Source organism: Mugil cephalus, chromosome 22, assembly GCF_022458985.1.
Source record: "Mugil cephalus isolate CIBA_MC_2020 chromosome 22, CIBA_Mcephalus_1.1, whole genome shotgun sequence".
Taxonomy (NCBI): Eukaryota; Metazoa; Chordata; class Actinopteri; order Mugiliformes; family Mugilidae; genus Mugil; species Mugil cephalus.
In genome coordinates, this window is record NC_061791.1 from 2,470,622 (window position 1) to 2,497,947 (window position 27,326).

Sequence of the window (27,326 nt, forward strand, 5' to 3'; positions counted from 1 at the left end):
GTTTGGGCATATTACTTCTTTCATTTCTAATTTCAAGATAAGAGTCAAATGCGACTCTTTTATTTGGCATTTGAGACGAATCCGGCCGCATCCCTCTGGATTTTTCTTGGTTAAATGAGGGTTGACACCATTTCAGCCCAGAGGCAACGTGGTAAAACACCTGAAACTGTGAAAAAAAAAAACAAAAAAAAACTGAGGGACATAGCAGCAGCTCAGTTTCATGACAGCAGGTCAGCTAGCTAGGCAACGGCTAACACTAAACTAGCAGAAACACATGCATGACCTGCTGACATGAACTGTTTTTTTTTCATGCTTGTTTACTAAATGTTTGTTACTAAATGAATATGGCTCCATCCAAACCGAGGAAAGCGGTTACTCAAAGTTGTGTTTCAGTCAAAGACAAAAAGGGTTTAAGACGGATTAATCCTCCTTTTAGCTTATTTTGCTGTGCAGAAAATATTCGGCTACTAAATTAAGGGCTAATAATTCCCCCACTTTAAAGACAGAAGGTTCCCACAATTAAAAGGCTAAAATAATTTTTGGCCTGAATCTCATACAATTTCACACATTTATTCTAAAATCCGAGCTCCAGCTGGACGTTGCGTATACGTCTCTCCATCTGACGGAATGTCCTCTCCTCCTCCTCCTCCTCCTCTGTATCCCTGTGGAGTTATTTGTTCCTCTGGAGGACAGACAGCAGTAAAAAGATCACGCACACGCACGGAGAGGGAACAGAATCGTCCCCCCCTCCCTCCTCCGACGCGGCCTGCGACTTCAGATTAGGGCCTGTCAGGGTTCCGGGGTCGCTACGGATACAACCCAGATGCTGCAGCTATGCAGCAGCGTGTCGCTGTGGAAACGGGAAGTGTTGACTGCTGAGAGATAAAGGGCTTGATTCTTCCTCCCGCTGAACACATCCCAGAAAGGAAAGAGCACGGAAAGGCTGAAGAGCAAAAACGGGAGCACACACACACACACACCAAACCCGTTCGCTTTTTCTGCAAATCCTTCACACATCCACCTCGTCCCTCTCTTCGTCCTCCTCCTCCTCCTCCTCCTCCTACTCCTTCTGCTGTCACTCAATTGCTCCTTAATCATTAATATCACAGCTTTGACCCGGGCCAATGGGGATGAGGGAGGGATTTGCATAATTAGCCCCACTCGGTGGACAAGTCCCACTCCAGGCCGCATGAGAGCGTCTCTAGTGGGCTTGCTCAATTTCACATGTAGGAGACTGCGTACAGTTAGATAACCGGAGCTGAGAGGAGGGAAAGTGCCAGACAAATAGATAAATGAGTGCATGTTGTGTGGGGGGTTTGCGAGAAAAGGAGCGTTGCCCCGGGATAAAAAAGAAAAGACGGCGTAATGGTGCTTTTGACACGCGGCTTTGTTTCACCCAGGACGTCGAGTGGATGAGATAACTTTTGAAACTCTGAGATATGAGAATTGCACGAGCTGAATTTTCTAAGGCGCTAAACATTTGTTGTTGTTACTGTTGTAGTGACAGTGCACGCTTTATCTGGTCACGCTTCCTAAGCCGGGAAATTACACTGCAGGATATTGGAAGAATTTTACTTAAAAAGCAGCAAAAATCTTCAAAATTTTACGTCACAGTTGATGCATATCACATCGAAGTGAAATTTTACAAGCTTCAGCGACAACTGCATTGCACTTTATAAGCGGTTGCGGAATTTTTTGGAATCTCAGCCATAAAACCCCTTTTGCACTCACGCCTCTAAAGTCTGCGTTGCTTATTTTGACTATAAAAAGGGTCAGAAAATGTCCTGTGAGCGTAAGTGCTTTCGCCCATTTGTCCAGAATACCTGGAACTTAAATATCTGAGTCACATAAAGTTCACTGCAGGCAGGAGAGGCGCCGGTGAAATTACCGTAATGACGCCATACTGGCTGTGAAGTGCGACGTCTCAGCTTTCAGAAACGGTTACGGATTTTTTCGGATTGCGCAAAGCGTGATGTGATTATGGAAATCCAAAGTGCGCTTGCACAAACGGGCTAAACAATCCTCGAGTAGCAAAGTTAAAGGAGGAGTAATGGCCTATAATAAACTGGGATTCATGGTGGTGCATGATGAATTAAGAGTTCAAAGGGGCACATTTAATACAGGATTTATTTTTTTTTGTTCTGGGCACAAGGCTAGCATGATGCATGCATGAACCGCTGCAAAGTAAGAAAGTTTCCTTTAATAAATCTAACGGCTAAATCTAGACCCCTCGTCCTGTCGCTGTAAAACACACCACAGCATTTCTGGGAGGTTGCAGTGTGACTGTCATTTCACCGAGAGCCCCTTGGCTCAAAACGTTATTGCATCATTTACTTGACAAATGTTGTTCCCTTGACATTCATTACAAAAAAAACGAAAAAAACACATTTACTGGACTTGTTTTAGTGTGGGGTAAGTTTTCTAAAAAAGAACAAAGCACCAACTATTAAAAAAAGAAAAAAACAGCCTCTAATTCATGCATTAGAATTCAATACATAATTCCTAAAGGAGCATTTTGGAAAAAGAAAAGCAGCTCTTGTCACTGCAGGTAAAGAGGCAGCGCCGGCCAGGACTCCTGGATTGATTACGGCTGCCAACCCAACAAAGTCGGTGTGCTTAAAGCGGGGCAGAGCGGAGAGGATGAAGAAGGGGGACAAATGTAGGGATAAAAGGATGGATGGATGTGACGGGGAGTGGATGTGCGGAGGAATACCATTAAAGAAGACAGCGCTGCAAGAGCACGTCCAGACAGAGTGGTCTGAAGCCCAGGGGACGGCAGCCTTTATCACACACACACACAGAAACACACACTCAAAGTGAAGCACCTCTCGTCCCCTTGACAATCCCCCACAGCATTAGCTCTTGTAAAGATTTCTTTATTGGTATATGTCCTACTCAGAGATTTCCTAGAAAACAGCAGAGCCTAGTTATGAAGTAACAGCCTTAATCAGCGGCTGGCTCCCTGCCTCAACCTGGCCTTGTGGCTTAATCATCACTGTTTGGTTTTCTCTATGGATACGGCGAAGGCGGTGGGCCCAGCGCACTCCCACTTTATGACAACATGCCCCAAAAGCAAGGAAAAATGAGCCCCGGTGTTGTTTGAGAGGAATTAAGCCGTTACGTAAGGCGAAAGCAGCCAAGACAAGAGAGTCCGCAGCTACACGAGAATCACATTAGGCTGATCACATCTTGTTTCGCTCCGTCCTGATGCGGCCGGCGTGCAGGCGACGAAGAAGGACGGCCTTAGAAAGCAGAGCTGAGTGTGAGAGGCAAGTGAAAGAAAAAAAAAAATCAAACAACAATAAAAATAAAAGCAAAAGTCTGGCAAGCCAAGGTTATTTCCGCTGTCGAGAGCGGCGCCGAACAAAAGTCGTTTCTAAGAAGGAGCATCTCCAACAACGTCCCAGCAAATGGTACAAAGCTGAAAGGAGAGCCTTCTGGAAAGTTCAGAGAGGGAAGGTAATCTGTGGCGAGGCATAAAGGGAATTTTTATGCGGGTGCTCGGTCCAGCTGCGCTGCCTGTCTCTTTGTGTCTGTAGCAGATCTTAACAGCAGGAAGCCGTGCGCACGCAGGCCTGCGTTGCATGCACGTTAAGCTAGCGCCGCCGCCGCTAACCGACCGACATGAAACGAGGATTAAACAGAGCGCCGTCCCTGCTCTGCTCTAATAGGGTTCAAGAGAAAGAGACTCAGAGAGCTGCAATTGACCCGTGATAACCCGAGCACTTCATGGTCTTTCTCCTCGTCTCAAGGATGCACTTGATTAACCTCAGAGGGCCAAAATAGTGTATGTAGCTGTATATATATATAGTTTAACTGTATTAAAAACTGTGAAAGTCCGTCGATGAGAACATGCAAGAGTCTTTTACAGGACCGGGGAGTATAAGGTTGCAAACATTCGGAGCGCTGATTTATAGTTGCTCTTAGGGCGAGGGTGGTATGTTTAACAGTAAAACCGTAGATTTATGAAGCTGGCAAACACGACGAGAAGGACGCGAACATTTGAGACTCAACACCTGCCATCGCCGAACCGCTTTAAGATGGGGGGGAGGCCGTGTGCAGGGTTGGCTAATTCAGTGCTTTAGTCATAACATTTTATGCAAAAAAAAGAAAAAAAAAGAAAGGCATCCAGCCAGACACTGGAAAGCTCACAGATGGTCACAACTGCAGCACTCTGGCATCCCTGGGAATCTGATATACGTGGAGAAAAAATGATGTGGCGCAAGACGTGCAATGTCCATGTAGGGGTAAGGCTTGTTGTTTCGCACCCTGTGACAATGGTTCACCCCAAACCCAGACAGGATTTCATCCAAATGGTGACCACTGACTCAGCCACAACATTAAAACCACTGACAGGAGAAGTAAATGACTTTGGCATCATGTGGCAATTCAACGTTCTGCAGGGAACAATCGTGTGGATGTTACTTAGACATGTGGCACCCACCTAGACCAGACCAGCAATGACGCTCCTTGATGGTAGCAGCCATCACCAGCAGGATGCAGCCACAAAAACGCTTTAGGAACAACTCAAAAGATCATAAAGAACTGCTCTGGAGGCGCAAAGGAGACCTGCACAATATGAGGAAGGTGGTCATGATGTTAGGTTTGATTTGTGCACATGCAGAGAGAGAAGTCTGGACAGTATTACAGTGTTAGAGAGCTAGTTGTTGAATTAATCCAAAATGAAACCAGAATCCAGACGACCTTTTGCTTCAGCATCCCACGCAAAATAACTTTTCATTTGGTTTCTCAAAAAAAATAAAAACGTTACGCTGTGCATGCCCTCTTACGCACAAAGGCTTTTATATTTGACTTCTTTTTTTTTTTTTTTTTTTCTTTAGATGTAGCACACGTTTTGTTATTCATGATCCGGTCACAGGTGTTTCACGTCCAACCCAAGGCCTCAGTAGTGATCCACCTAGCAGCTACCTCATCGCGCCGTCTACACTAATTAACTTGCTTCTGTATTTCCGAGACATTCAGGGTTACTTTTTGTAACCCCGGGATGCTTGAAATACCTCAGCCCATTCATACCGAGTCGGTGAAACATCTGTGACTCTCTCAGCTACACATCCATCACAGCAGCAGCAGCAGCCACAGTCTCAGGTTGAGAGACTGCCGAGGATCAAACGTGGAAGCGGAGCGTGAATGGCGGAGAGCTTGAGGGTAAAGTCCTCGCCGCCTCTGCCTCTCCTCTCCGTCTCATTGTCTTTCCGCCGGAGTCATTTTGAGACGATCAACCTGCGAAAAGGGTGTGAAATAGCGGCCCTGGGATCTCATCCATCAAATCCACACAGAAGACCCTGCAGGGGCCTTGTCTGGGAAAAAAGTAACCACATCCCAAACAATAGAACGACAATGAGAGATCCGGGCTTCCATTTTTGCGGAGATACGATCAAATTAAATATGTCCATCATGGATCACTTCACTGGCTACCAATGTGCTTTGACAGATCACTGTGGAGTGCTGCCATCAGCATGAATCCATTTGGGAGATTAATGACAATGAGTTCGACAACAAGGCCTGAAATTCGTCCGAGGCTGGTTTGTCTGTTTAATGCTGCTGCATTGAGCTCGTAGTGCTAGTCTCCTCCACAGCCCTCTCCATCCCAAAGAGCTTTAATCTCCCAGTGGGCCTCTGGGCGACCCATCCAACACACATTTGCATACATCTGCATATTTCCCATTAGGCTCCACTTGTTGCCTTTTCATGGAAAACTCAGATATGGTGATGATCACTCTCAACGGTAATGGTCCTATCTTTCTCTGCCTCTTTCTTTCTTCCTTTTTCTCCCTAATTTTTCTCCCCCCACACACTCCCCCTCTTGATGCCTTGTTTCCCCTCTTCCCCTGTCTATCTCTGTCAAAGTCGTGATCAGAGTGCAGCGGGGAAGCCTGATCCAGAGACAAAGGGAAAAAAGCTCTCGGTTAAATCAGCGGCGCTAGCTGTGGTAAACCATCTGGGGCCGACGACAGCCTGTGGCCTGAGAGAACACAATAACAAGACAGAAGAAATGAATTCAGCGCACAATGACCACGACTGAACCAGACTAATTAGATTAATATGTGATCAACTATTCAATTAGGCCCATTCAGCGGCAGAGCTCAAGAGGTATGGATACATGCAAATGAGATGTGTGAGTACAAATTGACGGCAGGAAAAAAAAAAAAAATGCAATCACGAGAGACGGAATGAATGGAAAACAAAGAGTGTTAACATCTGCATATACGCGGAGCCGTCCACTTTGTAGCGTTTGTACACACACACACTGAGGAGTGGTTTACCATACATGTGCCAAGAGGCGAACGACTCCAGATATGCTGCACGTGTTTGGACTCTACATACAGATGACTCAAGGTCCTTTTTTGGAACAGGATGCCATGAAACTGGCAGCAGATGCTTAAAGTCCTGAACGCTGCGAGCTGAGGTGTCACTCACTTCCTGTCTAATGTACCACTTACCTTGAAAGGAAGCGGGATTCTCGTGATATTTGCAAAATTTTACAACAATACAAGGCCTCAAACTATGTCCTCGTTGTGCCGAACAGTTGGCATCGTGCAGGGAACTACTGGAATCAGTGGGCATGTCGACATAGCTACTGTAGCTTCAATGGCTAGTTCTCAAAGGTCCTAAGACGACATCCTGTTGTGTTTCCTCCGTCGGTTGAACTTAAGACAGTGATAGACACGTGACTCATCGAATAACCTGCCAAGCACTGGCCTTTTCCTAACTGTTTCCAATCATCGCGCAGATGGTTCTGCGTAACGGGCCATCTGGCTCGTCAGGTTAATGTATCACTCACGCAACATGTTCTTCGCTTCATCTATGAGTGGTCACAATGTTTTGGCTGAGGCCACGTCACCGTCGAGCTTTCAGAAAACGCCACGGATGTCTCAGTGGTGTTTTTCTGCCTGGCAGATGGCAAATCTGAGCAACACTCGCAGGGTCGTCCCAATTATCACACACGCACACACAAAAAAAAATTATTTTTCTGCTGGTCGTAGAATTGAGACATCAGACTTTGAGGTTTTGGTTGGTCCAGGTTTGGGTTATGAATGGACAGTGTCAGTGTTTTCTAGTAGAACAACTATCTGGTGAAGAAATTGTTCCTAGTGAGATGTGTTTAACAACCAGAGCGACCGTGACATCGATTCTGAAACGGCAGATAGCATAAAATGTCATTTCAATTCATTTCACTCCCATTATAAAGTACTGACATGGCTTCACCAGAGGTAAATGAAACTCTGTTTGTCTTGTTTGTGTTGTGAACTAATCATTTTAAATGAATTAAATTAATGCGTAAGTGAATATTTTCTGAAAATCGCGTTTAGCACAACCTACTGGAGAATGATTAGTCACATTTTCGATACAAAACACGACTGAAGATGCTTTATTAGCTTCCTATAACAGGATGAGTGCCATGCTATCAAAAAGGGAAAGCGCGCTAAAGAAGGTGCCATTCATCAAAAAAAAAAAAAAAAAAAAAAAAGCATCACCTTCCCCCGGCTGCTTCGTTTTCCGCAGGGCGCTAATCAAGCGTCTGTCTCCTCTCATGAATTTAGAGGGAAACCTCCAGCATTTAAATGTGCATTTAATTGCGTTGGTTCTGGAAGCGCCGTTAAGTAAGAGCTGCGAAATACATTTCTTAATGCGACTTAGTGATGCCCGGCAAATCAAAGACCATCAAGCGAATTAATGAGGGTGAGCGGTGAGCGCATTAAGAGCAGAGACGGAGCGCCTCCATAAACAAATACATATCTCTCAACGAGACGGCGAGGACAGAGGTCTAATGCGGAAGACGCAATAAATAAGACTTTGCTGTCAATAGGCAGCGTGCGCTATCCATTCCTGCACAATGTTCCTCACTTTAATGGTCTACACACAAAGACACAAAGACACGCTTCCCTTCTGCTGTGTTTTTAAAAGACAGATGGAAGCTTCTTTGGCGGCGTTCCTTTGCTACTGAATAGCGTCTACAGAAGAAGAGAGGAGCGGGAGGCGGGAGGAGGGAGGAGGGAGGAGGGGGTAGGTAGGAGGTAGGTGCGGCGGGGTGAGGAGGCGGAGGTGGTGGGGACGAGGTTGAGATGAAAAAGAGAAGAACTAGAAATATGAAACCTTCCTGGTTATTAAAAGCCGCCTTGCGAGGGCAACGCTCCCGTCGTTAAGTACTCTTTCAATTATTAACGGCGCCGACGCTTTCATCCGCTGGCGTGCGAATGCCAATAGAGCGCCCCGACGCACACTTTCACAGCTCGCCTTCTTTTTCCTTTTTCTGCTCGGCTACAGGCGCAAACACACACGAGCACTTGAGGTATCCAGCCGTAATTGTTGCGGAGCTGGTGAGAGGACAGGTCAGCGGTGAGCACGATTATATAAAGCTGGATGTTTTGAGACCGTCTGAGAGCTCGGCGGCGCGAACAGAAGCCCTGAGACAAAAGAAAATAACTTCTACCACCATCATCATCATCATCATCACCACCGTCGGGGAGATATTCAGAGATCCAGCTCGGGCCGGCTTCTGGCGGCGAGCTGCAGGTAAAAACCGACGACTGCCAGCGCCCCGAGGGGTCAGGCCCCAATTTGGGGTCATTATTTTATTCCTCCCCCCCTCACGCCCTCCGTCAACCAGCCAAACGTCCGTCAAGCTTTCCGGGCAACAAAGGAGAGGAGATAAGAAAAGAGATGGGAGATAGCCAGGACTGAGCCGTGGGCAATAAGAGAGGGACGGGGAGCTTTTAGGGTGTTATCCAGGCTCTCTGTTTGTCCATGCGGCTCTGCTGAGACGGGCTCATATGACAGATTAGCAGCGTGAACACTCGCTCGAGGGAAAGTTGGCACAGGAAGAGATCCAAACACACCACTGTCGGATATTTAACTGTGTTTGTCGGACAGTCGCCGGAGTCTGAAAGCGCCCGAATCCTATTTATTGCGAGGTTGTGCCCTTGCAACCATGACTCTGCAGGCTTTTTGCACTCATCACCAACCATTACAATGTTCTGGTTGTGAGAATGTCGCCTCTGGCTGACAAATATGCTCATTAAACTCTTCAGGATTTTTACAGAGTGGCATTATTTGTCTGTTACTCGGCTGACAGGGATTACATATACTAATTAAGCAAAAAGTTGATGAGATCCCATCTGATTACATCCTTATGTACATAACTTTTCCTCAAGTTGTTTTTTTTTTTTAATCTGTAATTGAATCTTATTTTCACCTCGGCGGAAAAAAACAAAACCTATTCCCAGGCACGCTGCAGAAACCTGCCGGAGCCTTGGTTACGTTGCGATGCAGAGGCTGATTTTCTAAACATCTCAAACACATGATCTCGTTCCAGGTTTGAAATAAGCAACAGCGTCTCAGATGGAATAACACCAGTCGCTCAAAACGAGAAAAAATCTAACTTGATTCCAGGAAATTCCCTTAAACAAATCGCACTGGAACAGGCGTGAGGGGGGGCGGGGGGCGAAATATTTTTCCTGCAGATTTACTCAGCTCGTGAGGTGACTTGATAAGATGGAATCGTTTGTGTTGAGTCTTCCGTGAGGCCGGGGGGGGGGGGGTTTCCAGCGTCGACGTTGCTTCGGACTCTTAGGGGACACTTGTTTTAAAGCGAGGCCCGGGCATGCCACCCATTGAAAGTTAGCAGAGGGGAGGGAATGTCGGACTGATGGGGAGCGGTGCTTATCGACCATGGCCGGGTGCGTTTCTACTCCTGAGACGCGGCGCGAGGCGCTGGGGCGTGCTGACGAACATCCCCCGGGACCCCTGTCCAATTACAGCTCAAAATGAGGCAGGAGAGCGCCGAGATTGGGCTGGGCGCACCAAGGTGATGATGGAAGGAGGGGAGGTGGCCGGGAGATGGAGAATAAGGGGGCCGAGGATATGAGTAGCACTTGAAATTAATGGGGCAGGGCGAAGCGGGGCTCCCAAGGGCAAGTGCAGGGAGGGCGGGAGGGAGGGGGGCGTTGATAACATTAACTCCACCCTCAGGCTGCCATTAGGGGGCGAGAGGTTCCAGTAATCTCAGGACGTAGAGAAGACGAGGTTCGCGAGGTTGCCCTCCAGATTGCGGCACTTCTCCCGGGCTAAGCCGGCGCCGGTGAACCCGCCACGGTGAACGTAACCGGCGACTCAACCGTGCGTGACACCATTAGGAGGAAGCCAGACGCTCCTGAAACCGTGATCGCATAACTAAGCTGAGAATTTCTGGTTGCAATCTAGATTTCACTCCGACCCCCATCAAATGAAAACCGACAAATTGAAAGACTTCTGCAAAGATTTTAATAGACGCCGGGTTTTTCGCAGGGCCTTCATTTGAAATGTCATATCTGGACGACTGCGCTCCGAGAGCTATTAAGCAGAAATGTGTTCGTCTATAAAGGAGCTCTTCTGTGTGTGATTGCCATTTAATAGCCGGCCATACGTTCACGCTCCAGTCTCGCTTTAATGTTGCGGCGGTGGCGGCGGCGCACCGGGGGAGCGTCGGCGAGGGAGGGGAGAGACAACCCAGGGCCTCGAAACATCTCGTCCAAATTACCGTCATCTTCCAGAGCGCGGCGTCGAGGGGGCCGACGGGATGAAATGTTGTCATGATGCCGCTGCCGAGCTCATCGCCCTCGGTGTGTGCGTCCGCGAGACGCCGAGCCGACGAGGATGAGAGCGGCGCGCACACGAGCTGGCACACACTGGGATTACAGAGATAAATCTGTTATGATTACACATCTAGTGCTCATTCAATTAATATTTTAAACAAACACCCTGAATTGATTCTGGAGTCTGATGCATCAGACCACTGGCTGCACCACTTCCACCGCCGCCAAACGGAAAGAGCTCTTTTCAGAAAACACTACTTCATAGCGCAACGAGATATCGGTTGCAATCCAGAAATAACCCGCTACCACCGGCTAAATCCTCTCTCAGCGACGGGGCTGCACGCACAAGTGCTCTCGTGCTCTCTGTGTGACGCACAAAGGAAACACGAGCGTCGCCGATTTGGGGGAGGTGGTGGCTGCGGTGGAGGTGGCTGTGGTGATGACTGTGGCTGAGGTGTTGGTGGATGGGGAGGGGAGGGGAGGGAGACACAGACACACATTTAAAGTTTCGCCAGGAGTCAGCGTCGTTTTTTAATATGTACAGTCACATCAATGGCGCATTAAGGCGGCGTAACCACGGCAACGGATGCCGGGATTATGTCAAATAGAGGTGCACAAAAGACGCAGAAGACACTTTGTTTGAAACTGCATAAAAAAGAAGAAAAGAGAATGTAAAAAAATAAAATGGAATGAAATTATGGACATGCAACGAGGTGCATGTGCATGATTATTATCTCCCAGTGTGTGTGTGTGTGTGTGTGTGTGTGTGTGTGTGTTCTTGTACAGCTATCTTTCACCATCTGATTGAGGACGTGTGCAAAGTGAGGATATTTTGGTCAGTGTTCACTTCTATATGAGGCCGTTTGAGAAGGTTACAGCTATGTTAGGGTTAGGGTTAGGGTTAGTCGAAGCGGAAAATAATTATGTCACTGAATGTCCTTACAAAGATAGCCATACAAACATGTGTGTGTTTGCATATTTGCACGCATATTTGTTGTATTTTGGGGAATTCAACTCATGTGAGAGTTTAACTAATTTGCATGGGGTCTGGTTAGGGTTAGGGTTAGGGTTGGGTTTCATTACGTTTCCACAGCGCTCACATCACACGCATAACAACATCCTACTACGTCCACTTTCTCTCCATCACCACATGAATCCACGGCCAAACCGACCGGATCGGTCCCGGCAGATCTTTGCTGGAGCGGAGAACGAGTCCTGAACTCCAGACCAAAGTTCCTGCAGTTTGTTTTTCCACAAACTTTGGGGGCGGGTGGGGCGGGGGAAATTGTTCTGGCTTCCCAGATAATGAAAGGCATTTTTTTTTTGTCTGTCCACAAAAACACAACTATGGACTAATGCGAGCTGAGTAAATGACCGACCCAACGGAGCGACTCCCCCTTGTGGGAGGGGGCGAAAAGCATCGACATTTCAGAAGCAGTGTCTGATGTACTGTACATAGTTGGCATGTTGGACATAAGTAAGAAGCATTTAAAATACCTATTGTGCTTTATAATCAATGCTGTGTACGTGCCAGTTTATTAGGTACCCTGAAGAAAATATTCTAATAAATCTTGTTTGTTTAACATAACCTCATAAGCAAGTAACGACCAAAACTGCTGCGGAGAAAATCTCGATTTAAAATCTTCTTCAAGCCGGCGGTGAATTCCAGGGGGTTCGGGCCTTTCACCGACAACGCAGCTTGCGCTAAAGTCTCCAGAGAATGAATGTAGGTCGTACGTTGCATCTCGTACTGTATCTACAGCGTATCTGACACTGAACTCAACGGGGGGGAAATACTACATAAGCATCTCTCCCTCACACACACACACAGAGAGAGAAAGAGCATGAGATGTAATGACGCGGATGGCTCTGGGCCTCGACTGTGAGCAGAACATTAAGCAACAGTCCACTGCAATAAAACACTGTTTCTGCAGCTGCAGCATCGAGCGCCTATCTGCCCTCGTCTCTTTATCCAGTGTTTCGAGCCCGATTCGTTCGGGTCAAGCAGAAGTGCTCGATGCTCCGAGAACCGGGCTCTTTTGAAGCTACACAGCTTTGAATTTAGTGACACTGAAATCCAACACTGTCATGCAGAAAATGCGAAGCTTTCTTCAGCTCCGCGCTCGTTTTTAAAGCCGCCGATCGTAGCTGTAAGGAGTTTTATTATTTCGCTCTCCGCTGTGTAAAAGTTTATTCTGGTAAAAACGTCTTTCGGTGCATTAAACAGCACAGAGACACTCAGCAGGCATAAATAGCCAAGTCAGGTCGACATAAACCGGCTAATCTAACAGAGCTGTGACACAATGCAAAATGTTGTAATGGTGTTTCACTTCCTTTTTTGGCTAAAAATGGGTTTTGCTGACTCAAAACTGTTGGTTGTGAAAGGCTGAAGTCTCCACATTTGTAAAGTATAGGCTTTATCAAAACAGTCATTTTAAGATTTACAAGACTGATAATGAGTCAGCTCAGTGCATGTGCTGTAAAAGTTCCATAATTTCAATTAGGTGTCAACTCATATAAAGATCAAATTCATCTGTTATCGTCATTATTGGCGATAAATTTTAAGAAATTCCCATCAATTCAGAGACAGAATATCAAAAGACAACCAGCTCCACAGTTAAACCATTTTCAATAAGAAGAAAACGAGTCAAACTTTAACTTTAAAAACTTCCAAAAGTAAATAAAAAATGATGTGTTCATAAGAGGGAACAGTTTGTACATCTCATTTAATTGAGGCAGTTCAGTCCTAGTTCAGTGCGTTCATGGCTGTAAAAGCAGGTAAGGGGCGTTCGTGCAGAGAGACGAGTGCAAAGAGGCAGAAGCGCATGAGGAGCCTGTGCAATACTGTGCAAAAGGGAAAGAAGAACTGTCTCCGCTGCCTCCACCTCAAACTCCTGCAAGTTTAGACGTGAAATCTGCACTAAAGAGTTTGTAGAAATGATGCTCCAACTGCAAATAAACTACAAATCCCCAGAGTTGCTTCAAAGGGTTAGAGTCAGGGTTAGAGAAGGTCAGGAAGGAACTATCAGGGAGTTTGTATTTGCAAGAAAACTGGTTTCTTTTTCACACCGACTCCAACCATTTACGGAAAGCGGTTGTAGTCAGAGTTGCCGGATCACCACAGTGACTGTGTCGTGGGGACGGGGTTGCAGACGTGGACAGAATGTTAGCACCAAGCTCCACACGTATGAACACTCAAACACTCCTGATAAACGAGCAGCGTGAATGGAGTCGCCGATGCAAACATATTAAAGTTTCTTCTCCAGGGACCCGTTCTGGAAAGGAGTCAATGAGTGAATTTCTTTAAAAACAAAAAGACACTTGGTCTGAATTAGACGCCGATCCCAACGGGTTCATTGGGAACAAGTTGGGCCCGACTTGTCTCAGGCTCCCAGGTCTTTGAAATTAAGAATGAATAAGACTCTTAGAAATATCTGAGACTGCCACTACACTCCATGTCTTAAGAGTCATGGCTAAAGCTATAATCATACAACTCCAGCGCTTCCAGACTTTCTAAAATCAAGAGTATTCTTGCACAAGATGCAATCCATGCTCTCAGGGTTTTGACGAGGACAACGATACCCGAACGCAAAGAGGATGGAACCTCAGATTGGCCTTGTGCAAATCTTTAAATAACAGTCAGTGTTCATTTATGTATTTATACCAAAGATGAGCAGACATCTTGACTTGGAAAGATCAGATTAGATACTGGGTTAGGGTTAGGGTTACTAATCTGCACCCATCGACAAACTGGGGTTTTCTTTTCTTTGGAGTCTGTAGAGAATCATCTCCGGTTGTTGTATCGTACAGGTTTCCTGTTATATGGGCTCCACTCTGCACTGACACTGCATCAAGTTGAAGAAGGAAATTAAAAGAAAAAAGTAGATTTGTTTGCAGAGGTGCAGGTTTGATTCCAGCCACAACCATCACCTTGGTTCTCAACTCCCGATGTCTTCCCTCCCAAAATAAAGACAAAAAAAACTTTTCATGCATTTGCTGTAGCGTTTTAGTAAACAGTGGTTGGTAAAAGGGAGACCCTGGCTGTGTGTGACTTCCTCTCTCTACACTGTCAAAATAAAAGCATGGAAATAAGAAGTGTCTTAATGAACAAACAGCAGCAGCTGGTTAAACGGCGGGATTTTCCTTTCTTTCCCAAAGACGTCACAGGCGACTCTGGAGTCTGGAGCGAATCAGCTCTGGCTGTTACATCATACAATATTCCCGCTGCACGGACTCCACCCTGCAGCGCTGCTCCCATTTCAACACCATGTGTGAGCGTGTGATCTGGTTAATGGAATTCACTGCATGCGAGACTTGTGTAAGGCCCCAATTTCTCATTCCTCAGCGTAACTGTCAACTCTGGAGCCTTGCTCAGTTAAAGGAGAAAGACAGAGGTTCCTTCAGCCTGCGCCGCCGCTGTTTGATGAGCGCCGGTTATCTGAGGCCAAGCTCGGTCATTAAAGCTGCCCGTCGACCGTCTGCAGTCAATCAGCTTCACTTCCTGTTTTCTTCTATCGAACAGAAAAAAAATACAAAAGAATACAACGCTTCTCATCTAGCTCCGTCTCCAGCTTCCTCTGCTTTTAATTCCTTCCTTTTTCTTCTTCTTCTTCCGTCTTGCAACACTCCAGGGTCACCATCTGCATGGCAACACTCACAGCGTGACACTTCCATAACCCAGGAGGAAGAAAAGAGCGACAGAGCGCTGACTTCCCTCTCTGTCTATTCACAGGCCACCCATAATTCATTAGCTCTCCTTCTCCTCATCCTCTCTACATATTTTCTGTCTCTGCAGTGTGACCATCGCAGGTTTTCTTAAAGCGTGCTCGGTTATTTCTCGAAGCGGAGCTGCTGACGGTCGATTATATATATTCTTTTTTTTTTTTCCTTCTGCTGCGCCATTAAGCGTGTTTTAAATTTGACCTTTTTTCATGCCAAAAAAATATGTTTTTTTTTTTTTTTTTTTTAGAGGAGCACGGAACAATAAAAATCCCCCCTTCCTGCGACTGCAGCAGAAATCGACCACATGATCCTCATTTTAATGGTTTTATCTCTATCATCAACATTTGGAGCTTTTTTTTTTTTTTTTTTAAGTCCATCTACAAGCGAGGTAACGATTTCCTTTGCAGAGCGCCTCTGGTGCCGCACAGTTTCAGCCTGACCTCTTGGTGCAAACTAACTCCCCAGGACTGGTCCCTCTTTTACTCGGCCTCCCTGGTCACGCATTGTCTGCACTTTTTATCCCTCGTTTTTTTTTTTTTGTTGTTTTTTTGGCTTTCACTCCATCCATCTATCAGTCACACACACACACACACACACACAAAGAGGTCGTTTCCTTTTTTTTTTCCACTTTAAACCAGGCAGCCTGCCAATGTTATTCTTTCCTTCGCTGACTCTCACCTTCTCCACTGTCCTCCCTGCCTCTTCCACCACTCCTCCTCCGCTCGCTAAGCTTTTTTTTTTTTTTGGGGGGGGGTTTGGTTTGCAGGGAAGAGGTGTTTATTTATTCAGACAACATATACTCCCCCCATCCACTCACTTTCTATCCCTCGTCGTCTTCCTCTTCTTCTTTCCTGTGAAGTTTTTATATATATAAGAGTAAAAAAAAAAGAAAGAAAAGGAAAAAGGCGGGGGGAGTCTACTTCCTGTGTCTCTTTCCCTCTCAGGGAGACAGTTGTGTGTCGCTTGGGGGGGGGGGATACTCGGGCACAGGTTTAAAGCTTCTTTATGGGCCCGGCCGTGGAGCACATGGAAGCGGCACCTTTGAGAATAAGACTGTAACAAAGTACGGCACTAAAACACAGCCTGAGGGAATGATTAGAGAGAGTGTGAGCCTGCGAAGGAGAAGAGGAGGAGGAGGAGGGGGAGAAGGAGGTGGTGGCGGTGGTGGTGAAAGAGAGAGAGATGTGCTCCAGGTGGCGCATTATTAAACAGATTTGTCACTTTGGGCCTGTGTTGCTAAGTGCGTTGTTTTTATGAAGTTGTGGGGGCCAATTTTTCACTGAATACCAACAATGTGGGGCCCTTATTGAAGATTAACGCTGGGGCTGTGAAAATGAACACGTTTCAGTGTCCTCTCAAAAATTAACTCATTACAGCCCCACACAAACAAAAACGTTTTTGGCGTCGTGACATCGGCTCCGCCCGGTGGGGTTTGGAGAGACTGATCGAAGCGGCAGCAGGAGTAAACGCTGGGAGTCACCGAGATGCCTGGTTAACGATATTCTGTTTGTCCTTGTTTTGGTTTGGTGCAGCAGTAATAACATATATTTGAACATTATGTGATTATTTCGCATTAATCAACATATTATTTCAAATCATGCGATTAATCGCGATTAATTCGATTAATCTATTGAGAAGTTAAAACCTGTCAAGACTTAATTTTAAGGTAAAGTTTATGACGAGGCCAGCCGAGATGATAAGAAACAAAGGAACAGTGGAGCTTCCTAAGGTGGGGGTGGGGGGGGGCAAAGACATACATATGTATCCCTAAAGCCTAAACTAGTGAAATCTGTCACAGGTTAGGTAGAAGGAGGCCCTTAACCTCCTGAGACCTGAGCTTTTGTTCGTATGCATTTTTAATTTCTCCATTTCTCTTTGGGATCAGTAGAACCTAAGAACTATAAAAACTCAGCATTATCTTTGAACAGGAAGTCGTTTTTGGAAATTTTTTTTGTTATCATATTTACACGGGGATTATTTCACTCATTATTATTTCACTTACTATAATAAAGTTGCTGATACGTAACAACACATAAAACAGTTCGTTTTCATGTCTGAACACTGCTGTGCAAAAGCAGAATTGCAAATAATGAAGTCCCAACGTCCTCAATCCAGTTCTTGCTAATTAGCGAAGTTATAGCTCGTTACCACTGATAGAATTTGCCTGTAATATTAAACTAGAAAAGTTAATGATCATAAATAAATTAGTTTCAACTGTACAATTTGATGAGGTTTTTTTGTTCCTTGTTCACTTTTGTCACGTTATCGGCTGCAGAATGAATCAGCTGAAACGAACGCTATCATGTTTTCACACCAACTAGTATCGTTAGTTTTGAGGACAAAAGTCCACATATGAGGACGCAGGGTCTCGGGAGGTGAATGCAGCTGCACCGTGAGGCCTTCACGGGTTTAACCGGGTTTGTGAGTGTCACTGCAAATTACACCATCTCCACGGGGCCCCAAACATTTGCTTGTTGTGCCTGTTCTGACAGTGCACCCCTGCAAGGAATGCATTATGTCAACGTAGGGTCCTGGCAAAGACAGAAACACGTCTTTGTGTGTGCGTGCATGCATCGGTGCAGAAGCTGCAACAGTAAAATTAACGCAAATCGAACTAAAAAGAAAAAGAGAAGAAAGGCAGCTGTATATAAAAAAACAAGACGTTAGAAATAAAAGGAAGGACGAGAGATATGGACGAGAGATATTGGTTCATGCTGGCTGATTACGTGTTATCTGCAAACACACACACACACACACACACACACACACACACACACACACACACACACACACACACACACACACACACACAAAGCCGTCTCTCCATCACTTGAGAAGATTTCCATCGATCCTCATCAGCCGTGAACCGTCACCACCATCGCCTGAACCAGCCTCACATTATTTAAGCGCTGGAAAACCGTCCTCGCAACACGAAAACAACGCAAGCAACACGAGGCGCGCGTCATGTGAGGTGTGTGTTACAGTTGTGATTTAAATCCCTGCGGCTGCTGTTGACTAAGCTGATCTTTGTCGGGAGGAAACAAAAATAAAAACAAAAAAAAAAAAAAAAAAGGAAAAGAAAAAAGAAGCAGGCTCCTGCATATTCCATGACAGGCAGCGACACTTGTTTTAGTCAAAAATAACATTAAAGGTGCAGGCATTGTTGTCCTCTGTGTGTGTGTGTGTTTGTGTGTTTCTGTGTGTGTGTGTGTGTGTGATCTGCAAGCCTGCGGTAGGTAATCTTACTTTAGGAAGGAATCAAACGAGGCGTACGCCTTGCACGAATCCGCCAACAAATGCAGAGGACGGGACGGGAACAGAGAGTCAACACACACACACACACACACACACACACACACAAGGACGCACAAACACACACACACACACACAGACACACACACACTGTGTAACCTGTGAACACGCTGTTTAAAAGCCTCAGAGTGATGCAGCCTTGTAAAAGCAGAACAATGCTCGGGCTCTGGCGGCGGGAGGACGCACGGGAGCAACTCTTACATGTTTTGATGCTTTTTAAATGTTTAATCCGTCCAGTTACTGCGGAAAACACAGTGTGTGTGTGTGTGTGTTAAAAAAATAACAACAACAAAAAAAAAAACATAAGGGAGAACATTTTGCAACTTAAATTCTCTGATTTTTTTTTTTTTTTTTTAATGAAATGTACAACATTTCTCTAACACACACCCAGAAGGAGCGACTCTTTGGTTCATTTCGTTGCTGCAGCTTTTTCCACTAAAACGACACAATTATCTAGAGGAAGAAGAGAACGTTTGACCGCGAATTCCACAGCGGGGACCGAGATCACATCGTCAACGTTCTGCATCCGAAATTGCCGGATTTATCCGTCGCCTACAGGAGCTTTTTTTTTCTTTTTTTTTTTCCCAGTCACCTTCCCTCTCTCTGTCATCCTTCCTCCTGCGTCTCAACTGTGTAATTATCTCGAGGAAAGCTCATTTCTTTGGCCACAAATTCCTCCGCCGCGGCCGAGATTATGAGCGTTTTAGCATCTTAAATTCCAGGATGTTTCAGCTAAAAGTGAAAAGACACTGAGTCTCGTCTGCTCCCGTTTCCAGACCTTCCTCTCAGTCACCTTCTCCCCTCTCTGTCCTCTCTCCTCCATCTCTTTTGTGTTTCTGGTGACGCACTCCTGTCTCCACTGTGTAATTATCTCTTGCTGATTCCGGGGAACATGGAGGAGGAGGGGGAGGAGGGGGAGGTGGGGGAGGTGGGGGGGGGGGGGGGGGGGGGGGTGTGAAGGAGCTCGACTCTCCCTCCCTTCCTTCTTTCCTTCTTTCCTTCTCCCTTTCCGATCGCCTCCGTCACTCCACTGTATTGTTTTTCCGCGCCGCGACAAAGCCTTGATTGACAGTGCAGAGGCCCCGCCCCCCTACGGCACGTCGAGCCCCCCCCCCGTCCTCCCCGCTTTTATTTGAACTTGACGCGACGTCGTCTCCGCTTCATTTTTTTGGCAAAAAATTACAAAAAAACGACGGAAGCTCAAAAAAAGTGTCTTTACGTCACAAATAAAAATATGAAAGCGCGACTCGACCCGATCGACGAGCTCCGACCCCCATCTACGTCAAGGGTAGGGAGGCCCTGGACGTGTCTCGTTAGGACGTCACGTGACCGAAAACGGCGGCGGCGTCGCTTCGACGCACCTCGAACTCCGGGGGAGGAGGCTGATGCTGCTGCCGCCGCCGTCACCTCGACGGAACGGAAGCGACGCTCGATTCCCCCGGTTTCCGCTCCCGTTTAAAAATATCTGCTGCCGCTTTGCGAAATGCGACGCTTCAGCTGAAACCGGTTCTAATCCTGAACGCTGGAGAGGGTATAGATGGAACACACACACACACACACACACACACACACACACACACACTCTATCAGAGGGGATTTAGAGACTCAAACAGCGGTCTTGGTAATTAGGCAGATGGATTTGCGCCTCTCCTCCGGGTCCGGCGGGACACAAAGCGATGCGTAATGCAAGCGGAGCGACTCTTTAAGTGGATTAATTAAAACCAACACAGAGGGGTCAAAGGTCAAGACGCCGCCACCACCACCACCACCACCACCATTTAACTCACTCTCTGCCCTCCTCGCCTCACACACCTGTGCGAGAACTCGCTCAGTTTTCAAATCAGCGCCGGAAACAAACTTTAAAACGTGTCTCTGAGTTCTCGTCCGCGAGTATCGACGGTTTACCCAGATGTTAATAGAATAAAAACCCAAGTTCTCCCCCCTCCTCGTAATTGAATACAGAACACACCTCGCCTTTGCGTGTGTGTGTGTGTGTGTGTGGTAGCTGGATATAATCAGATGGAATTAATATGCATGCTGTTTCTCATTATGGAACAACTGAACTGCACTTCAGATATATGACGTGCACAGTGAGAGGCACGGACGGGTTTCTAGCATCATCCATGGAGTGTGTGTGTGTGTGTGTGTGTGTGTGTGTGCTGACACAGTGTATATGATGTCGAGGGAGATAGTGGATGCAGCGGAGCAGACACGCCCTGCTGATGATCAGATAACACCGTGCACACACACACACACACATACACTTACCACTCGCCTTAACCCCGTATTGAATTTAAGCGAAATCAAATTCCTTAGACCCGCATTAATCAGCTAATTGTGCTAATGTGCACATCGTGCTGTCTGACTGTGTCACGGCTCCGAGGTCTATCTGCTCCAGCAGCTCCAGCTCTTCCAGACGCGACAGCTTCGGCGCCGTGGCAGAGTTAGGAAGAACCAGCCGAAAGCTGAGCGGGTGTGTGCTTGTTTGCGACCAAAGGAGGCGAGTCTCATTAGGGGGGCGCAGAGAGGACGCCGGCCGAGGTGCTTCATTATCGCGCCCGGGTTTCGACGAGAGCGCCTCCTCGGCCGCTGGCGAGCAAGCGAGCGAAAGTGTGCGAGACCCCGAGAGAGAGCGTGAGTGACGGGTCTTTATTAAGACGCGGCTTCTTCGGAGAGGGACAGCTGCTCCTGCCGCTAATCTGGAAGAACAAAGGTTTAATAAAGGGAAGAGTCAGGAGACGGGGGGGGGGGCGCTCCTCTTCCTTCCTTCTTTTCCTCACTCGGTGAAAATGAAATGTCCTTGTTTGCGTGATAATATTCAGCCGTATTGAAAATTAACACCCGCCGCCGACCTTCGACTCTTCACCTGTTGAGCAAACATGGCCGCCGGGGCCGGGGACGAGGCCGGGGGCCGTCGGTTGATAACTCGGGCGAGCTAAATGCGCCGCCCGGAGATCTGTCCCCGTTCAGGAAGTAGACCGAGCCGAGAGGAGGGAGCGCGTCCGCAGGGAAACTCTATTTATGAGTGAGTGTCAGGTCAGCCGCGTGCCCCATTTCTCCGTCTGAACGGTCATCACCGCCTGTTTGGGAATGACATCATTTACCCCCCCCCCTCCATCCCACTTCGTCCATCAGCAGTTCACCGAAATACGCCTGCTCTACATTACTCCACTCATTTTCTATTTTGGATTTGGGGATAATGATGGTGGGATGGAGGGCAGCGGGGGGATAGAGATGATAAAAGAGGGGAGAGGCAGCATTAAAAGAATAATTTGAGGGTCTTGAGGGTTCTGTCTCCTCTCTCCGGCTCCAAAATAGAATTTGCGATAGTCCCCGCTGCTGCAGTCTGTCGAGGGAATAATGACTTATTTATCAAATGGCTGAAATATTCAGGGACAAGGCCTTTTAAATTCCAGCCTTTAAATTCATAGGCTTTTCTGGCGAGATGCTTAATGACAGTGAATGTATTCATAGTGATTTGCAGGTCTGAGATAGAGCCCCGTGTCCTGCCTGTGAGTCTAATAGCTGTTTGACAAAAAAAGGGGGGAGAGCGCTCCGTCAAGTCGAGGGAAAGGTGGAGAAGTGTGACCTTTGACCCCACCGGAGGCTCCGGTCAATCAAATTTGTATCGGGAGAAGAGGGGGGGGGGCGCCTCCCGAGAAATAAGCAGCCGTGTTGCTGGAGCGGCGCCGGAGGAAAACATGTTTTGCAGCTCTTGAGATAAAATTTAATGTTCTCTAAAAGCGGCGCTGGAGCAGGCAATCAGCCATGAGTAAATGTTTCAAGATAAATTCCTGGAGGGGCGGACTTCTCCTGGCAGCGGCAGGCGAGTCAGCGTTTGGAGGGGCCAAATCAGCATGTGTGTGTATGGGGGGGGAGAGGGGGGAGGGTTAAGAAGAGGGGAGGGCGGGGTGATAGTGGTAGTGATGGTGTGTGTGTGTGTGTGTGTGTGTGTGTTTGAGGGGGGCGGGGGGGGGCAGATATATGAGTGTTATTCTTACTTCCAGGCTGGAACGGACGAAGTTTGGGAGTGATGGCGGTGGTGATGAGGCGCCGCGCGGGGCAGCACCAGAGGTTAATGAGATGTACGCGGACACAGCAGCTCGCATGCGTCAGCCTCATGACAGAGCGGAGAAGAGGAAGAGGAGCTCAGAAAGTCGAGAGAGCGCCGCGCTCGCAGCCTGCGAGCCGATCAGAGCCGAGAGGCGAAAAAACCGTGCGTAATTACGCACCGCGGCGCCGCTAGTGCGGCGACCCTCCTGCCTGCGCCGCGTCCCACCCTTATTCCCCTTTAAAAAACAAAAAAAACGACAACAACAACAAACAAACCAAAAAAAAAAAAAAAAAAAAAACGCACTTCTGTCTCCGCTCCCCTTCTCTCTCTCTCTCTCGCTCTCTCTGCTATCACTCCCCCCCTCGTTCACAACAGCGAGGCTGTGGAGAAACGGACCGGGCGCTTCTTACCTTAACACGTTCCAGCTTTTCAGAGGGTCCAGGTCTGAAATTATAGAAACCATGGTCGACTGGCTGGGCAGCACCGGGAGAGGGAGGGGGTGCGGCAGAAAAAGATCGAAAGAAAAAGCGGCGCAAAGGCTGTAAACTCCGTCTGCGAATGACAGCGATTGCTCGGATGCAACCCGTCCTGGTTGTTCAGTGGGTGATGAGCGCTGTCACAGCTCTCTCTCTCTCTCTCCCCTTCTCTCTCTCTCTCTCCCTCTCTCTCTCTCTCTCTCTCGTTCTCTCTCTCCGCCCCCTCCTGTACAAAGCCTGCGCTCTGCAGACGCGTCTCACAGCTTCCTCCGTTCCTTCCTTCACAGACAGGCTGCTGCTGGAAATGCAGAGATGTACAGTAGAGGAGGGAATCAATCAGCCGTGATTAGTTCTTTTGTTGTTTTTATGTATTCTTTTATTAAAAAAAAGGGTCAGACTTTTTTTTCTTTTTTTTGGGGGGGGGGGGGGGGGGGGGGTGTTAAAACCTAAGAACAAATAAAATAAAAGTTGATTTTTAAACAAATACAACGCGTCCGTTGAGGCAAATCCCCAGCGACAAATCCCACTTCTGCACTTGTTGCTTTAAGAGCACGTGAAATCATTCACCTGCTGCCTCTAAAAAAAAAGAAAAGAAAAAAAAAAGTAGTTGATCCTGTTTTTTTTTTTTACATTCACTTGCAACTGAGCCTTAAAGAAATGATGTTATTTCCTACGAAGCGACCAGATGCCAGATCTTCTGCAGCTGAGATCTAATTGACAGAGGAGTGTTGTGAAATGTGTTGGAGGCATCAGCGCACCCCTGCAGAGCATCTCGATCTCTGCGCCCCCCTCCCCCTCCTCCCTCCCCCTCCCTCTCTCCCCCCTCTGTCAGCGCTGACTTCCTGTCTGACACCACCACCACATCCTGTTGATAACTGTTGTTTCTCTCTTTCTCCCCTCCCCTCCCCTCCGACATGGCAGCAGATGCGTCATCCGTGCCGAAGAATGACAAGGCAACGGGCTCCCAAGTCCCAGCTATGTGTTTGCTCGCCGGGGAAGGAACACATGAGTCCCCCGATGACGAAACAGTAGAAGAAGAAGGGGAGGAAGCAGAGGAAAGCGGTGTTAGGGCTGTTACAGATAATTGTCTGGGTGGGGGGGGGGAGCAGCAGAACAGAGTGGGACACGACCTGGTTTGTCGTTTTCAGGGGTTTGTGATCACAGATAACGGCCAGTTTGACAGGAAGCCGCCGCGCTGCTTTAATTTTAGACACTTTCGGTGTGAGACGCGGCCTCCGCCTGGTTTCAGCCTCATCTCGGCTCCTTTTGGGTTCTGAGAGAAAGTTGGGCTCCGGCGGCAACGTCGAGCTCCGAGGTCACGTCCACAAGCCGAAGCGAACGCAGACAATTCGAGCTGCGGTGTTCAGTGACGCTGTCGGTACGACGGAGCAGCAACGCGGCGCTGCAGCCGGGCGCTCTCGGCTTCAGCAGCTATACTGCACTGGCTTTAAATAGACTCAATTGGACATCTGCTTCACAGAGGAGGAGGAGGAGGAGGAGGATGGAGAGAGACTTGACAGCATCTCGCTCCTCTTCCTCTGTCTCTATTTCCGTCCCTCATGCTCATATAGACACACAGGCTCACATATAAACCAGAGACAGATCAAATAGAGCTTACGTTCTCCTCTGCATAGTTCTAATTTCTGCAGGGTGATCAGGCCCGGCGCCTCCGAGGAGGCGTCTGTGAATCTGTAAGTTAGCGGTGCATCGAAACACCTCCCTGCACGAGACCACGGAGGAGCGAGACGACAGGAGCGTTTTAATTATCATCCGCAAACTATTTTTAAAGACAAAATGAATAAAGCTTCACGCACATCGAAGCAACGCTGAGAAGAATGAAGTCCTGCTTGGTTCTAACCATAAAAGCTAACATTGCTAACATTCTTTGATTGGTCAGTTTGTCGTTACTGTATATGAGTTTGCACAAGTCTGAGAAAATCCTCAAACTGCATTAAACATTAAAATGTGGATTCGTTTTACCACAGGAGAGAAAAAAACTTCACATTAAGTGTTTGTGGAAAAGACTTCAGAAAATACAACAAATACAAATAAATCTTACCGCCTTTAAATTACATTCTCTTAGTACAGGTTCATCCCAGTCACTGAATATTAGCTGACAGTACGTCGCACAGGGAGGTGGTTGGGGTGGAGGGCGGGTATACAAAGCTTAGACGTTTGCCTCCAGAGACCGAAATGTGCATCAGATCTGAAGTTAAACTTAAGCAATAAAATCCTTTTCTTTTTAACATCAATATTTACAGTTACAAAGAAATTATTTTTAATTTTGTTTCCCTGCTCTCCAGTGAGACCGTGTCACGGAGTGGTTGACAGCGTCGTGATGTCACTATTTTTATAGCATCCAATAACTAAATAAAACAGACTTCTCAGGAAAAATGTGAACTTGCATCAACATTCTATGAAAATAACAGAAACCATCTCTGAAGAAAATATTTTTGACGAGCACTTTAGTGTTTTTCTATTCTGCAGCCGGCCACCAGGGGGAGCTCTGCATGCTTTGGCTGCACTGTTGAGGAGCTGTCATGGCGTCTACTTTTGCTACAGTCTATGATGTTGACCAATAACTGTTTATACTATGGACAAACCCACTGTGACGTCACCCACTGGATTCTGAACTGTGAAAATGTAGCCCGAAGTGGGCGGAGCCTACGGTCTCCATAATGGATGAACTTTACTCCGCCCACGCTCATATATTCCAAATATGGACATGGGAGTCGTGTTGGGGCGGGGCTAAAGCAGCCTGGATGTTGAGACACGCCCACTCAACTCTCCACTACCTGTTAGCTCAGGCTTCCACCTGTCACTCAAAGCGGGAAACGCCCTTAATTATGCAGAATTTAAAACCTTAATTAAAAAATTGTGAAATAAACTATTGAGACAAAAATCGTTCGATGTTTACGAACAGGGCAGCCATCTTGGATTTAGTTAGCCCAACTTTTAAAAATTCAAAAATTTTGACTTCCGAGTTCAATTTCGATGCAACCTCACAATAGCCACCACCAGTAGAGGGCGCTGTAACGATGATGAAACATAGTGCACTGCATGCACAAGCCCGTTTGACCTCTTATCACGTAAACATTGGTAGAAGAGGGGGTTAGAAAAGTGTGAGGAAGACAAAAAAAAACGATTCACGCTAATGATCACAGTCAGCTGCCTCTGAGTGAACCGTCAGCGCACGTTTGAACTCCAGTCTCATTATTCAGCAAAGTATTAAAAGCAAGAAAAAATAAACTGTTATTGGCTCATAGGCAGCAGCACACGTTCATGTGAACTACAGTCAGTGCGACAAAAGCACATGTACAGAGGCAGAGCCAAAACAATATCAGCGTGATAAACACCTCGCGTCTCCTCCAGCTGCTTTATTTGACAAAATCGGGCACATCTGACGACAAGCCTTCAGGTTTTATGTCATCATGCGTGTGTGATGTGCATTTGAAATCTAAACAAAGTCGGTGTGTCTTAGAGCCACCCACTGAATACAGATTCCCATTTTACCTCAATCCATTTTAACGGAGGCAAGAAAATAAGCAGAGGAGAGGATGTGGATGAAATAAGTATGGGGGGATTATTTCATAAACGACAGAATTTTCTTTTCTGTGCAAGTCATTTGATCCTGTCAAATGTGCCTAAAGCCATCCGCCCACGTGCTCATTGTCTGGAAGATGCTTCGTTTACGAGAGCCCCCCCCCCTCACCCCCCCACCGCCGCTTTCACACAATGAGCGGCAGGTTCTCAGCAGCAGCAGCAGCGTTTGGAAGGGGAGTGGGGGGGGCAAAGGCAAAGTGGCTCGCACGTGCCCGGTGGAGTCGGCCCGATGAGCTTGTTTGTTTGTGTGTTTGTTTGTCCCACGCCGCCTCAGTGCGTCGTGTTTACCTCCAGTACGGACGACAGCAGAGCAAACATCTGGAGCCTTCATATCTGCAGCATCTTAACTGATCTCCGTTCACACCACAGGTCTGACAGTTCACGCACCCTCCTCCCCGGGTGCCGGGTGCTCCATCCATCTCCCTCTGGTTTTAATTTTTTATGAACAACATTTACCGAGTGCATCATCTTTTACTTTAAAGCATCTTTTGCCATTTGTAGCCTTTAAAGCCGGTTTAAGGAGCCTTCATATCTACGGGGCTCAGCGTAACATTTCGCTTCACCTGG

General features: G+C 47.2%; 1 protein-coding gene across 1 annotated transcript in view; it reads right to left on the reverse strand.

The window, feature by feature from the left end:
* Positions 1-23,319, reverse strand: part of celf2 (cugbp, Elav-like family member 2) — a 210,693-nt gene extending 187,374 nt beyond the window's left edge. The window contains exon 1 of the mRNA XM_047575017.1: positions 23,091-23,319. Coding sequence (XP_047430973.1) covers positions 23,091-23,143 — 53 coding nt within the window. The 5' untranslated portion in view covers positions 23,144-23,319. The remainder of the gene's footprint in view (positions 1-23,090) is intronic.
* Positions 23,320-27,326: the final 4,007 nt, after the last annotated feature.